Source organism: Penaeus japonicus, unplaced genomic scaffold (assembly GCF_977035675.1).
Source record: "Penaeus japonicus unplaced genomic scaffold, GWHDUDI00000001_assembly GWHDUDI00000030, whole genome shotgun sequence".
NCBI lineage: Eukaryota > Metazoa > Arthropoda > Malacostraca > Decapoda > Penaeidae > Penaeus > Penaeus japonicus.
Window position 1 is genome coordinate 20112783 of NW_028234432.1, and position 14355 is coordinate 20127137.

General features: G+C 47.0%; 1 protein-coding gene across 1 annotated transcript in view; it reads left to right on the top strand.

Annotated features, from left to right (window-relative positions):
- klar (klarsicht) overlaps nt 1–14355 on the top strand; it is a 483791-nt gene that overhangs the window by 369557 nt on the left and 99879 nt on the right. Inside the window, exon 11 of the mRNA XM_086554727.1 lies at nt 3509–3829. Within this exon, the coding sequence (XP_086410853.1) occupies nt 3509–3829 (321 nt within the window). The remainder of the gene's footprint in view (nt 1–3508; nt 3830–14355) is intronic.

Here is a 14355-nt window from a genome sequence, read left to right on the forward strand (position 1 = left end):
GAAGTGGAATTGCGTGAGACGAGACGATGCATACACACACACACAAAGAGAGAGAGAGAGAGAGAGAGAGAGAGAGAGAGAGAGAGAGAGAGAGAGAGAGAGAGAGAGAGAGAGAGAGAGAGAGAGAGGGGGGGAGGGGGGGGGGGGGGGGGGGGGGGGGAGGGGGGAGGGCATCTCGGAAAGAATTCTTCAGCCGCAAAAAGGTCACGCCACAAGAAAAGGGTAGAAGAAGAAGAGTTGTTGAATGCAGGAAATCACCACGTAGTAAACCGCAACTTGCCAGATGCATGTGATTACGAATTTTAAGGCCGCGTTATAAGGAGGGAACCATTGAGGGAGGAAGGTGGGTGGGGACGCCGAAGTGTGATAGGGTGATGGGGGTTTAATGGGGTGGTGATCATTTTAGTGGGGAGGGGAGAGGGTTAGGAGCGGTGGGTGGATAGGACGTTGATAGTGGGTTTTGTATCGGTGTTTTTAAGCATGCGAACTCGGACAGATGGTTTGTTCTCTCGCGACATTGTTGAGAACATTTTGTTAAGTCTAGCATTAGACGACAAACCGATAACATTTATTGAATGTGCGAGTTGAAAGCAGCTGTTGATGACGATTTCACCTCCGAGTGGACAAAAGCTCCGAATCATTAGTATGATTAATCATTGTTAACACACCTGCGAGAGCACTCATGGGGAGGGCAGGAGGGAGTGGGGCTTGGGCAGGTGTTTTATTCATCCTTTCATCCATGGACAACCCGAGGTGAATGAACGGCCATTGTTACGCTGTGGCTTGTGCGCCTGAGTTGTGTACATAAAGTGGGTTATTTTACTTCTGAAAAGGGAAAGAAAAAAGTATGCTAATTAAGGGTGGAGCTGCTGATCTCGACGAGTAGATGAGTAGAATCGTCCCGCGTGGCGTTTGTGTGATTCGCTTCTCGGCAAAAAGCAGAGAATGCGGTAGGTTCGGATCTGTCTTTTTTGTGGCATGTGAGCGGGTGAGCGGAACGGAGCCGGACCCGCCCATGCACGCCCAAACACACACGCCCGCGTCGTACGAAACGGCGAGCGGGGCGGAAGTGTGTGTCGTCGGTGCAAAGTCCCCTTCCGGTGCTTCTGGCGACCGGGACACCGACTGACTGGCGGACGGATCGGTGACGGAGTTGTAGATTGCGCGACAAGGGTTGTAATGATGTTTTGTGGTGTGTTTTTGGCGATCTAGAAAGTTCTGTTTGTATGACGTAAAATGAGGTGTTGAATGAAGGAAACGATGATGGTTATGACAGTCAGGTTTCCGATACATGTTAACAATGATGACTGATAATGTACCAGTTATTTTGAATTGACAGAATGAGTTGTGGTGGATAAAGCTAACACTGAATTCATATTGCTTATAAGACTTGAACCCGGGTCTGTATCAGGAGTATATCTTCAAAGAAGGGTTATTGCTCTTTGTTCCCCAGATCTACTCAAGTGTCAATAAGAAAGAGAGCGCACGTGCTTGCCCCGATGAAGAGGAGGCGAGGCGGGGCTGTCGAGCTCGGCCACACACTCCCACGATGACTCCCTGTACACTCGTTGCTCCGTCCTCCATGAAGGATTCCGACAGGCCGCCCGGCGTTCGCGTGCACTCGCAAGACGCGGGGGACCGCCTGTCACGAGGGCCTCGCGTCGCCTTCTTGTGCCTGTCTCCGACGCGTCACGTGACACCACCCTAGTTAGCGTTACCTTTAAACCCCATCGGCCGACGGGACTGATTCTTAGCCACTTCCACCCTTCGTGTGACAGCGAAGGGTAGTTATTACAGGAGTAATATTTTATTCGTATGCTTTACTCTTGGTTTCTGATATAAGCATAATTTCTTCCCATCCCTAGAGAAAGATGATATGTTGGAAATGAAAATGAGCATAAAACGCATATATATATTTTTTTTCTTTTTTTTTTTCCTTTTTTTGAGAAGCGTGGCGAAGGAAGCGTTCGTTCACAGGTCGTCCGACGCGACGCAGGTTCGGCTTCGCTCCCTTCCGGTCGCCGTTCTCTCGCTCGTCTTTATCCTCTTTTGCTCGCGTCGTGATGCTTCGTGAATCATTTTGATGGCGTTGCTGATGGCAACGCCATTGTGAGATTTAGATAGCGGTTGAGCGATAAAGAAGATACATAAAAGTACAGTAAATAGTGTCATATTTTTTATCTGTTATGAACTATGTTCTCTACTAGTACATGGTTTTATCCTGTAGATTAAGCAGAAATCTGAAAAGAGTATGTGGTTAAAAAGTGTAATTCTTAAGCACGCAAGATTGAAGCACAAAGTTGGGGGGGGGGCGATAGGGAAAGGGAAAGGAGGTTGGGAAGGGGGGGTGTAGGCGGGCATCTAATCCACGGCACTTAAGCACAGACACGCACGAATGACAAGGCAACAAGAATTTCGTGTAGTGCTTTCGCGTGCCTTGCGTGTCCGAGCGCGAACTTGTCATAACCTCAATCAGGTCAAGTGTGAAGTAGTGTGGAACGACCCTTAAAATTGTCCTTACGGGGCTGAAAGGAAAGTTGGAAAAGGAGAGAGGATTATGTGATTAGAGAGGGGGAGGAATAACAAACAGATTGGGCTGTCGAATGTTATGAGATAAGAGCAGCATTCCAGGGATTTTTACCTCTTGAAATGTTGATGGTTTGGTTTGTTATACCGTTCGTTGTAATATATTTCCCCAAATGTTTTCATTGTTCTTTTGCCAAACAGATTCACTTAGGAATATCTGTAGTTACTATTAATGTTCTGAATGACCCGTTAATCGCCAGCTTTTAGATCCTTTAGCGGTGGTTAGTAACCGATAAATCTGGAGGAAGTATTGGTTAACTTTTGTTAGCTTCTCAGCTTCCTGTGTGCGGTTAATGCTATGGGAAGGTGGGGGTGGAAGGGCAAAGGGGCGTGGAAAGTGTGTCAGGACAGGTGAGAGTGGGTAATGACGGAGGCCAGGTGTGAGAGCCCGCACTATGCCAGAGGCGTTTCGCGGGACGCCCCTCCACGCGACGCCAAGCTTTGTGACGGCCGGTCTGACACTTCGGCATTCTCCTCTTTTTGAAAATCGTCGATTAACGATTTTTTCTTGCTTTGCCATATATATATATTTTTGTCAACGTAATTGGCTCTTGAATTATTGTACCTTCTTTCTCCCACTCCCCCTCCTGACCGTTGTCGATCCCTTGCGTGTAGGGATCCTATCCGCGTCCCCAGGTGGCGGCGGCAGGACACGCAGGAAGTGACGCCAGAAGTGGCCAGTTTCGGGAGCTGGGGTACATACCGGTACATGTCCCATCCGGTTAGAGGAAGCGGGAAGGAGGGCTGCGGGCGGCGGGTTAATGGTTTATTCTTTAAAGTGGGCGTGGGCGCGGACGTCTTTTATGGGATAAGCGTCGTGCGTCTGGAGACGCCGCGTGTTGTATGACGCCGATTGGGTTTGATGAAGAGTATTAATATGTTTCCATTTTGGGAGATTAATGTGCTTTCTCCTCTTCCCCAGATCCTGCTGAAGGACATCGAGGCACACGGTCCAGTGTTGAAGAGCGTCCTGCGGCAGTACGAACGCATTGCCGCAGCCGCAGCCGCACCGCCACCACCACAGTCAGCATCAGCAGATAGCGACCCTTCCACGGCCACCAAGGACCTTCCATCCTCTTCCTCCACCTCCACTTCCGCCTCCACCTCCAGAGCAACATCAGGACGCCGCAGCGGAAAAGACATCCCGAGGAAAACTCGCTCCCTCGAGAAGCGCTGGCACCAGATCTACCTGCGCTCCCTCGAGTGGCACTACTACCTGGAGGGCGTCATCGCCAACTTTAAGGTAGGTTCCAGTGCGGAGAGAGAGACTTCGAGCGTGTGTGTTTGAGAGAGAGAGAGAGAGAGAGAGAGAGAGAGAGAGAGAGAGAGAGAGAGAGAGAGAGAGAGAGAGAGAGAGAGAGAGAGAGATTCCAATAGCTTTAGAAATTAATGCAATAGAAATCCATTCACGTCTTGTATAAAGCTTGAAACACCGATCAGTCACACACAGAAATCTACTCCCTTCCCCCTGAGGCCCTTCTTCAGAATGAGCATTACCTCAAGAATCTCAATGATAATAAAAGCAACACATAACTGGCCGTGCTTGTTCCTGCTGCCACCACACGCGACCGGCGCGTGGCGAGGGGGTGGAGGGGGGTATCCCTCTGCCACTCGATCTGGTACCAAACCCGCCCTCGAACCTGCATGACGACGCCCTTCTCGCTATCACGGCGCCCCTTCTCGAGCGCTCTCTTATTCATGCATTCACGCTCCCCCTCACGCGTTCTCACGTTCATTCACTCCTCGTCTCCTTCATTCATAGGCACTCAGCAGGGGGGCCGGAGCCTTCATGCATAAACACATAGCAGGGGAAGGGGTTGTTTTTGTTGCATGTGTTTGTTTGTGCCTTGGGGTGCCTTGGTAAACAAAGGGGTGTGTCGAGCATTGTTAATTGGCGTTAGCGGGAGGAACAGGTTTGTTGTCTCCTGCGCGTCGGCTGGGGTTTAAACGCCATTAAATCGGCCCTGGGGAAGTGAACGGTACTCTAGCTTCATAAGGGTGTAGCGACTCTATAATCTGTTTGGTAGATTTATGCATACATACTTATTTACACACACACATACACATACACATATATTTACACTTACACATACACATACACATACACATACACATACACATACAGTACACATACACATACAGTACACATACACATACACTTACACACACACACACACACACACACACACACACACACACACACACACACACACACACACACACACACACACACACACACACACACACACACACACACACACAAACTTATATAGACAGTCAGTCAGTCAGTCAGACAGACAAACGTATATACACATACACCTCAATAACCCTTTTGAGGCTAAAGAGTAACCGGACAGGTCAGTTTGCCTCGGTAGTTTATGAGCCATTGGCGAGTTGCAGGACGCTCGAACCGACAGAGACAGCCTTTTGTGGCTTGTTCGGCGTTGTTTTTAGAGGATCTTTACTACAGGACGCAGCCATAGCTAGGGAATAAACCACTTTAGCACCACCACCTTCTTTCCCACCGCTTCTTCTCTGTTGTTTTGTCCCCCTCTCCTCCTTTTTTGTACGGGATCATGGAAATGTAAGGGTTTTTGTGTGTGTATGTGTGTGTGTGTGGAGAGAGAGAGAGAGAGAGAGAGAGAGAGAGAGAGAGAGAGAGAGAGAGAGAGAGAGAGAGAGAGAGAGAGAGAGAGAGAGAGGGAGAGAGAGAGAGAGAGGGGGGGGGGTGATCTTGCCAGACGAGGTGAATGTAAACTTGTTTGAGATGAGAATGACATTTTGGATGCAAGTCTTGGTGACTCATGGCGGAGTTACCTTCATATCGTATGGCGGATATTTGATCAGGAAAGAAATATAATGAAATGAATGAAAACAAAGAAAAAAAGATGATAAATAGATAAATGATTAAGCGGATGATAATGCTAGTGTTGTTGACGTGACTACTTCTGGCCTTGGTGATGATATGAATATAAATGTGGCATGTAATTTATTACGGTAGTCCTTGATGCCTCGACAACAGGTTTAGATTATACATTGACCGATAAGGGCACTTGTAGATACTTCTTAAGTTATCTCATCATTTTGCTCATTGACAAGCACGTCGGAAGAGCCAGATAAGCCACTGAATTCAGCAGAGAGAGTTTCATTTTTTTTAGGCCTATCCATCATCATTAGAGCCAATTTGGGCGAATTAAACCGTTTTCTTGTTAAGTCTGTGCTGGAGCCATTGTGTGGAGCCATAAATGATGTGGGGATAATGGCTCCATCCGTCACAGGGCTGCGTATGGCATCGGCCCCATTCACGTGGTTAGTGAAAAATCCTCTTAATTGACTCCAGCGTAAAACAGGATAATTATCAGCAGAGGGGGTGCTTTAGATTCGGGGAGGAGGGGGGATAGGCTTAGTCATGGGTCGTGTGTCATACCGAATGTGGGCACATGTATCTTTGTCTTTCTACTTTTCTTGCTCTCTCTTTCCCTTCATCCTTCCCTCCCTGCCCTCCATCCTCCCTTCCTCTTTCTCCTTCCCTCTCCCTCTCTCTCTTACGCTCTCCTGTTCTTTTTTCTTGTTCTCTTTTTCACTGTTTGTGTGTTTGTCAGCTCGTTTGCATTTCTTCGGAAGCCCGATTAGTGTAAGTCACGTCACTTCTATCGATGCTGACCTCTAACCTTGCTTGTACCATTGCTGAGATTGCTTTTCCCTGTTTCAGAACGGGTTTTCTCTTCCGGACTCGTGTCATAACTAGAATGAAATTACTACGCTCGTTTGACCACCCTCTCTCTCTCTCTCTCTCTCTCTCTCTCTCTCTCTCTCTCTCTCTCTCTCTCTCTCTCTCTCTCTCTCTCTCTCTCTCTCTCTCTCTCTCTCTCTCTCTCTCTCTCTCTCCCCCCATGGCAATTTTGTCCTCAAGATTCCCTTGTATCTTTTTCTTACATCATATTCATGATTACTTGAAATTCTTCTTCCTCTCCTTTGCTGAGACAGTCCTCGAGTTCCTTTTATGTGGCGATGCCGGCAGATGAGACGGCGGCCCTTGAGTACTTGTAATTAGCATTAGACGTACTTGTGATAGCCATGGAGTGCCTTCCACAACTACAGACGTTTGGTTGGCTTGCCACTCTACTTTCTCGTTATCGGAGAGAGATAAGGCAGCTTTTCACGGACGTGCGGTAAGTTTTGTCACTGTGCACAAAACCTGTGTGCATTTAGGGCGTACACTGACTTGTAATGCCGCCGACTGAGTTAAATACGCGGTCTGTACGGTTGTCAAGAGATGTGCTGGATGATGGTGTGATTCTAGAGGTGGATGAGATGGATGATGGTGTGACCGTAAGAGGTGGATGAGATGGCTCGTTTTACCACGCGCTCCTCGCCACGTGGTCACGAGGAGGTCAGTCAGAGGCTAGCCGAGCGTCACGTTACTCTTGGATGTGTCCCCCCCCTAACGTTGGTCCAGTTCTTCCTATCCCTCCTTCTCCTCCTCCTCCTCCTCCTCCTCCTCCTCCTCCTCCTCCTCCTCCTCCTCCTCCTCCTCCTCCTCCTCCTCCTCCTTCTCCTCCTCCTCCTCTCCTCCTCTCCCTCCTCCTCCTCCTCCTCCTCCTCCTCCTCCTCCTCTCCTCACCTCCTCTCCTCCTCCTCCTCCTCCTCCCCCCTTCCTCTTCTTCCTCCTCCTCCCCCCATCCTCTTCCTCCTCCTCCTCCTCCCCCCTTCCTCCTCCTCCTCCTCCTCCCCCCTTCCTCCTCCTCCTATTCCCCCTCTTCCCCCTCCTCTCCCTACACAAATTTAGGCCATCTCTACGTCTGAAGTCTTTCTTTACATCTGTCATCTATAAATATCTCGGTTAGTACTAATCGGATAGATACAATGCGAAGTAAAATGTGTGAAGACTTTGAGGATCTTCAGAGGAAAGGGATTCATGGGAGGATCTGGCATCCAAAGGCTTCTGTATGGGTCTTATAGAGCTTCTGTGTGTTCCTGGTTGGTCGGACGCAGGGGCATAAGAGAGGGAAGGGGGAGGGGGGGGGTCGTTCGGCATGACTTGATCCTTCGACTGTGGGGTCATGGTAAACAGGACACCTCCCGTGATCATGTTGTACCCGCCGAAGTTAGACTTGGACCTTAAAACTGCTGTCGATGGTGGTATTTTATTTTTATTATTGGCTTTTGCCCGCCCCCCCCCCCTCCCCCTCTTTCTGTAGAACTCCCCTGGTCGAGGAACTTTTAGTGATTAGTCATGGGCATTGTGGAGCAATAAACTTCTTGGTATTTTCATGCCCGAATGGCGTTACAGGTAGGTACAAAGGATACCTTGTCTGTAATGCGTTCGTACCCTGCCCTAAACGTTTAAAAGCTCGCATGCACCTTTTTTTCTGATTTTTTGCTCTTTTTCTATTGTCGAAACGGAAAGCCAGAAGATCTGCAAGAATTTGCCAAGAGCGGCACGAGAAAGGATGTTGTACACCTCGGGATGTTATGTAATACCGCATACTTTTTTAGTCGACTTTTTTTAAGCTTTGCGCTGGACACGTGACTCCTTGGTGGACACTCCTGCACACACCGGATACGTCGGCGACCCATCAGGACGATAGCGTAAAGTGATATCTGATATCCTTACCCCTTCTCTATCTTGCCCTCTCCCTCCCTCCCTGTCTCCTTCCTTCCCAGCCCTCCGTCCTGTACCTCTCCCCTTCCTTCCTTCCCCCCCCAGCTGTGAGGTGCGACCTTCCCACGACCTCCTCTCTTTTCTCTGCCCACTTTTTCTGATGGTCCACTTCATTATTCCTGCTCTTGGTTAGATGTCACTTTCATATTCCTAATTTTATTCTCGATTGAAGTTATTCCCCTCTTATGTTTGTTTGTTTCTCTGTCCCGGTTTCTCTCTCCCTCCCTCCCTCCCTCTCTCTCTCTCTCTCTCTCTCTCTCTCTCTCTCTCTCTCTCTCTCTCTCTCTCTCTCTCTCTCTCTCTCTCTCTCTATCTCTATCTATCTCCCTCCGTTTCTTTTTCATTACGACTTCCTCTCCATTAAGTTCTTTCAGGATAAGGCATTGATCCTTTCCTCTTCATTTCCTTTATTCGTTTGGTGATTTTTTTTATATTTAACTTTCGCGAATAGTCGCTTTATTCTCTGTTTTGTCTCACTTCCCTCAAATCCAACTCATTAATGGATTTACATAAGTTTATATCATTTTTTTTACCCTCAAATATTATTTTTTGAATGTCGTAATGCAGTCGATTAAAATCACGCCCTGATATCACAAAGACTTCTTCTTCAGTCTCTTCTCGAGCTTAATTAACCTCACTCCCGCTCTCCGAGGCTCCTGACCTAAAAATAATCACTCGGAGCAAATAACAGAATCAGTGGTCATTAGCCATCCATCATCAGTCGTCAGTCGTCAGTCGCCACTCGCTCGTCCTCAGTCATGGGTCGGTCGTCAGTCGATCGCATTTCGCGCATTTCCTTGCTGCGACTCGACCTCTGCCGACCGGGACTCTCTCTCTCTGGCCGTGCGAGTGACGTGCCGCGTGACGGAAAAGGGAGTGAAGGGGTTGCGTGGGTGGGTTGGTCTCGTTTTGCTTTTGCTTGTGTTTTGACTTTGACTTAGTTGGATGGGTTGGGGCGAAGGGATGTTTAGATGCCGGTGCATTTGATGTCTATGCTTTTGCCTTGGTGTTTTTTTTTATGGATTTTTTTTTTTTTTTGGCAGTAAGACATGTCATTGGATGATGAGATCATCAGTATTGATGGATTGTGACAACGGATGATTTTCTGAGAGCATTTTTCTCCCCTTTTGTCTGTCACTGCAGGCGATTCATGCAATTGCAATCGAACGACCTCGTGCGGTTTTGTGACATCTCTGCAACACGATTTTGAATTGCTGCGGTCTTGTGTCTCCCTGCTGATGCCGAGAGGTTACAAAACGTTCACGGGTCAATAGGCAATTCTATCTCGTTTGCGCGTTACTTAATTATGAAACGCTCGTGCGTAGAGAAAAGTTTTTTTTCTTTTTTTTCTGAAGTATTTCTCCCCTAATTAATGTCGCGATAATGAGCCTTCTGGGTAGAGTCTCGTGCGTGACGGGTTTTTGCGAGAGGGAACGAGATGGTGGGGTGGGGTGGGGCGGGGGTATTAGTTAGCTGCGGATGACCAATGCGATTTGGCATTTAAGGTCGTTTTTCATTTCACCTTCGCACTTTCACTTCTGTTTCATTGCGATGGTGCAACACACAAGAACGACAGTTTTTATTTTGTTTAATTCTTATGTAATCAAAGAATTTATCATTTTTTCCCCTCAACTTCCTCCCACCTTCTTTTCTTCGGTCTTTCATGTCTTCCTCCTTTGTCTTTTCGCTTCTTCATATTCTTTTTTTTCTTCTTTTTCTTTTTACCGATTATCTTTAATCTTCCTTCCACGATTTCCTCTGCACGTCTGTCACGTCTTCTGCTTTGTCTTGTGTTTCTTTTTCGCGTTCTTCCGCCCTTTCATCCTTTTCCTGTTTATTTATTTATTATCACTAATTCTATGCATTATTATGATTATTGGATTTGTTGTTATGATGATGAATACGATTATTAGAGTGGTTATTATTGTCGTATTGTTATCATCGTCATTATAACCTTCCACATTATCATCAATCACTTATACCTATATTCGCTATACCCCCACCACCCCCTTACCCCCTCCCCCTTAGGGATAACCACGGGAACAAACCGTGGGAGAATCTTTGCTTTGTTGTCTGTTTTTGCCATGGGATTTATACTTCTCTCTCTCTCTCTCTCTCTCTCTCTCTCTCTCTCTCTCTCTCTCTCTCTCTCTCTCTCTCTCTCTCTCTGTGTCTCTCAGAGTGTATTCCTCTTTCTATCTCTCCTTTTTATGTCTGTCTGTTTATGTTCCTTCAATTCATCTTTCGGGACACGGCGAGAACTCGAAAATAGTGAAGAAGAAAGCGGAAGAACTGGCCAGAGAATGACAATTACTCAATGATGGAGAGTAAACCAGTTTCCGGAGATTGTTTACGGCTTATTGTCGATTTTGTTGAAGTATGGGTGACTCTTATGCAACGGCATTGAAGAATGTTGCATTACTAAGTTGCGAATGGTGTGAGAATATATATAATGAAGATACTGAAAGAATTTATTTAAAGGTAATTTGTAGGGTGGTATCATCTACGTCGAGGTATGAGAAGTACGCGAATGTGTTGAATGTTGTCACAATTCCTGATTATTTGGAGGGACGAGTAAACACCCTGGGAATTGTGTTTATCAGAAAAGGTGTGGAAGATTGAACACTGTTTGTAGGAGGATGGATGAGTGGGTGGGTGGGATGGGTTGTAGGTGGGGAGAGGGGGGAGGGGGTAAGGGGGCGAGGGCCTTTGTGTTCGTGGATTAGTTTTTGTGTGGCAATGTTATTGTTTGCGGCTTTGATGTTGTTTACTCTCGTTTTATTTTGAGGAAAGGTCGGTGGATTTTTCGAGTTTCGGTTTTGATGGGTTTATGGTCGTGTGATGGACTCTCATTGGGCGGCAACGGCTTTGTGCGTAACGTTGTCCTTAATTCTGGAAATGTAGGGCGGACGCAAGGGCGCTTTCACTTCGCACCTCATTCGTTTTAAAAGGCTGCTCGTAATAGTTCTCGTGTTTCCGTTCTCAACTTATCCCTGTCTGTTCTTCCAGTCGGCTTTACCCCCCCCCCCCTTCCACCCCTGGAGGCGTCGCCAATTAGTCAAGTAGGCTGGAACGGAAGCGGGGGCGACTGCTGCTTCCGTCATCCCACCCTCCTCCAGGATCGCTGTTCTGTTCCAGGACTCCCATTACCAGCCAGTCTCCCCTCCCCTCGTCCCATCCTTCACCTCCCTTCCTCTCGTCTGTCCCCTTTCCCTCCTCCACCCCCACCCCTCCCCTCCCCTCCTCGATTGGCCAGAAGTTGGGAGGGAGGGAGGGGTAAGTAGGAGTAGGAGTAAATGTTGCTGTTTTCTTTTGTAAGAAAAAATATTTTTTAGTTCCCCCCCCCCCCTCTCTCTCTCTCTCTCTCTCTCTCTCTCTCTCTCTCTCTCTCTCTCTCTCTCTCTCTCTCTCTCTCTCTCACTCCTTCATTATTTCACCCTGCATACCCTCCACCCCCCATCTCTTTTTCCTCTTGCTGTATCCCCTTCCCATTCCCCCTCCCCCTCCCCCAAGGAAAATTGACCGCGGGAAACAAAGGGAAGAGGATCCAACTAACCCCCCCCCTCAACCCTCCCTCGTCCCAACCCTACTCCCCCTCACGCCCGAAGTCTTGCGGGTGTCTTACTTTTACTCCCTCAGGGTGTGCGTGTCGTCGGGGGTATTATATGTGTGCGCGGTGTGTGTGCAGTACTCATTCATGGAATAGGGGGGGGGAGAGGGGATGAGGGGGAGGGGTTGGCGTCTCCTGTCTGCTTCTCGTCTTATTGTCTCCTGTCCCCCCCCCCCTCTCTCTCTCTCTCTCTCTCTCTCTCTCTCTCTCTCTCTCTCTCTCTCTCTCTCTCTCTCTCTCTCTCTCTCTCTCTCTCTCTCTCTCTCTCCCTCCCTCCCTCTCTCTCCCTCTCTCTCCCCTCCCCTTCCCTATCTCTTTCTCTCAGTATGTAAGTGCTTTTGTGCATATATATATTATTAAAAGTAAAAGTTTGTGTATCTGTTGTTTCTATTCTCGGCTATGTGAACATATTCAGATAAAGGAAGAGAAAGAAGAAGGGAGGAAGTAATCCTGAACAAGAGCACGTATAGACATAGAGAATAAGATTGAGATCGAGACAAGATAAAAGTGGGTATGGGTGAGGGGGGAGGGTGGGGGTTTGTAAGCGGAGTCAACAAGGCCGCACGGGTCAGTGGTGGGGAGAGGTGACCGCAAGTTGCATCATCAACCACACGACCTCCTGGCTGACCTTTGCTGCTGCAGGATGCGAGAAGGGAGGGAGGGAGGGAGGGAGGGACGGGGAGACACACACACACGCAGGGACAGCAAGTATGTATGCTTAAAGAGTGTACACGTGCAGAAAGGTACACGTGCCCGTAAATAAATGAAATCATATGTGCTCTTTATTGTTATGCGATGTATTTCCTTTTTTGTGATAATTTTGTTTGAATCTAGTTTTAATATTATGGTTTGCCAAATAGATAATTAGGCAAGCACATACACACGCGCACGCACACACGCACACACACACACTCAATTTGGAATAAAAATAGATAAAAGATAAAACACATCGTGCGTGTGCTGGCGTCCGAACGCATTCACTAGGTCTTCTCACTCGAGGTTACTGAATGACTTCTCTGCTCTGCTTTGCAAAGGAAACAAACGAACAAACACCGGGAGGCGAGGCGAGGCGTGGTGTAGCGTGGCGTGGTGTGGTGTATGACCGCAGCTCATTGACGCAGCTGTTGTAAAGAGAACCGTATGTATGCATTGACATATTGCATAAAGATACACCGTGCAACAGCTGTTCTATTCGACCCGTTATGATATGGTCGATCTCACTCGATGTATTTTCATTGCTATTAATTTATTTTTGTTTTTTAGCGAGAATAAAATTTGGGTCTGTTTAAGATGCTAATTAGAATTTGAATATTAAAGATGATAATTTAGTTTGGCCATGTTAAATGAGTAACTAATTTAAAGTGAATAATTAAGAGCATAACGGGATTATAGTTAAGTGAATGATGGAAATAAGTGTGTATATTTTTTAGATCAATATTTTGGTAATTATATGAATGCATTTGCATTTTTGCACACCGCTATACCAGTTATCCAAATGTAATATAGAAAAGATAGATTTCATGTCTAGTCCTAAATCCAAAACCACAATTATGACGAAATAAATTGAGGAGACAAGCCAGGGAAGAATATTATTGATTGGGGGCGTGGACCACTACACCCCCACTGATCAACCCCCCTCCCCTCCCCACACGCTCCACTTCGATCAGTAATTGCGTAGGGGGAAGGAGGGGGAGGGTAAGGGAATGGAGGATAGGGAGAGGGAGAGAATAAGTGAGGAAAATGCTAGTCACGTAAAATCCCTGGAATAGTTGACGTCAGCGGATGGAATAAGTTCTCGTTGTGTCAAAAAGCTAATAACGAGGGCTACAAATTCATATGTACATTGGTGCATAAGTGTGTGTGTGTGTGTGTGTGTGTGTGTGTGTGTGTGTGTGTGTGTGTGTGTGTGTGTGTGTGTGTGTGTTTGTCTATCTATCTATCTATCTATATGTTTATATATATGTATATATATAGATATATATAAATATATATTTTTTCTCTTGGAAATGAAAATGAAGTAGTGTTCCATACATAACCGTTATAAGCCACACTTCCTGCGGCAAATGACTTAAAACACGGTGAATATCCGTTTCCTGTTACTTTTAGGGATCTGTTAGGAGATATTTAAGGCCTAGGCAGATTAAGTGGTCCTTTAGCTAGGCCTATAGCCATGAAGCCTGTCATTTAAATGACTATATGATCGGTTAATAGCGTAGCATTGTGTAATTACTAATGGGAAATGGGCGCGTGTTTGAGGCGGAGATGAGGGGGAAGGGGAATGGGGGGGGGGGGAGACCATTAGAAAGAGGAGGTGAATAATGACAGTATTTTGTAATGAAATGAATAAGGTAAAAACAGTGAAAGGTGGAACAGAAGATTGAGAATGAAATAAAGAAGGCAAAGGAGATAGGAAGGGAGAGGTTGGAAGGGAGGGAGGATTGGTATTAGGGGTATTCCGGGGTTTCATTTGAAAGACACGCAGAGGAACCTCACG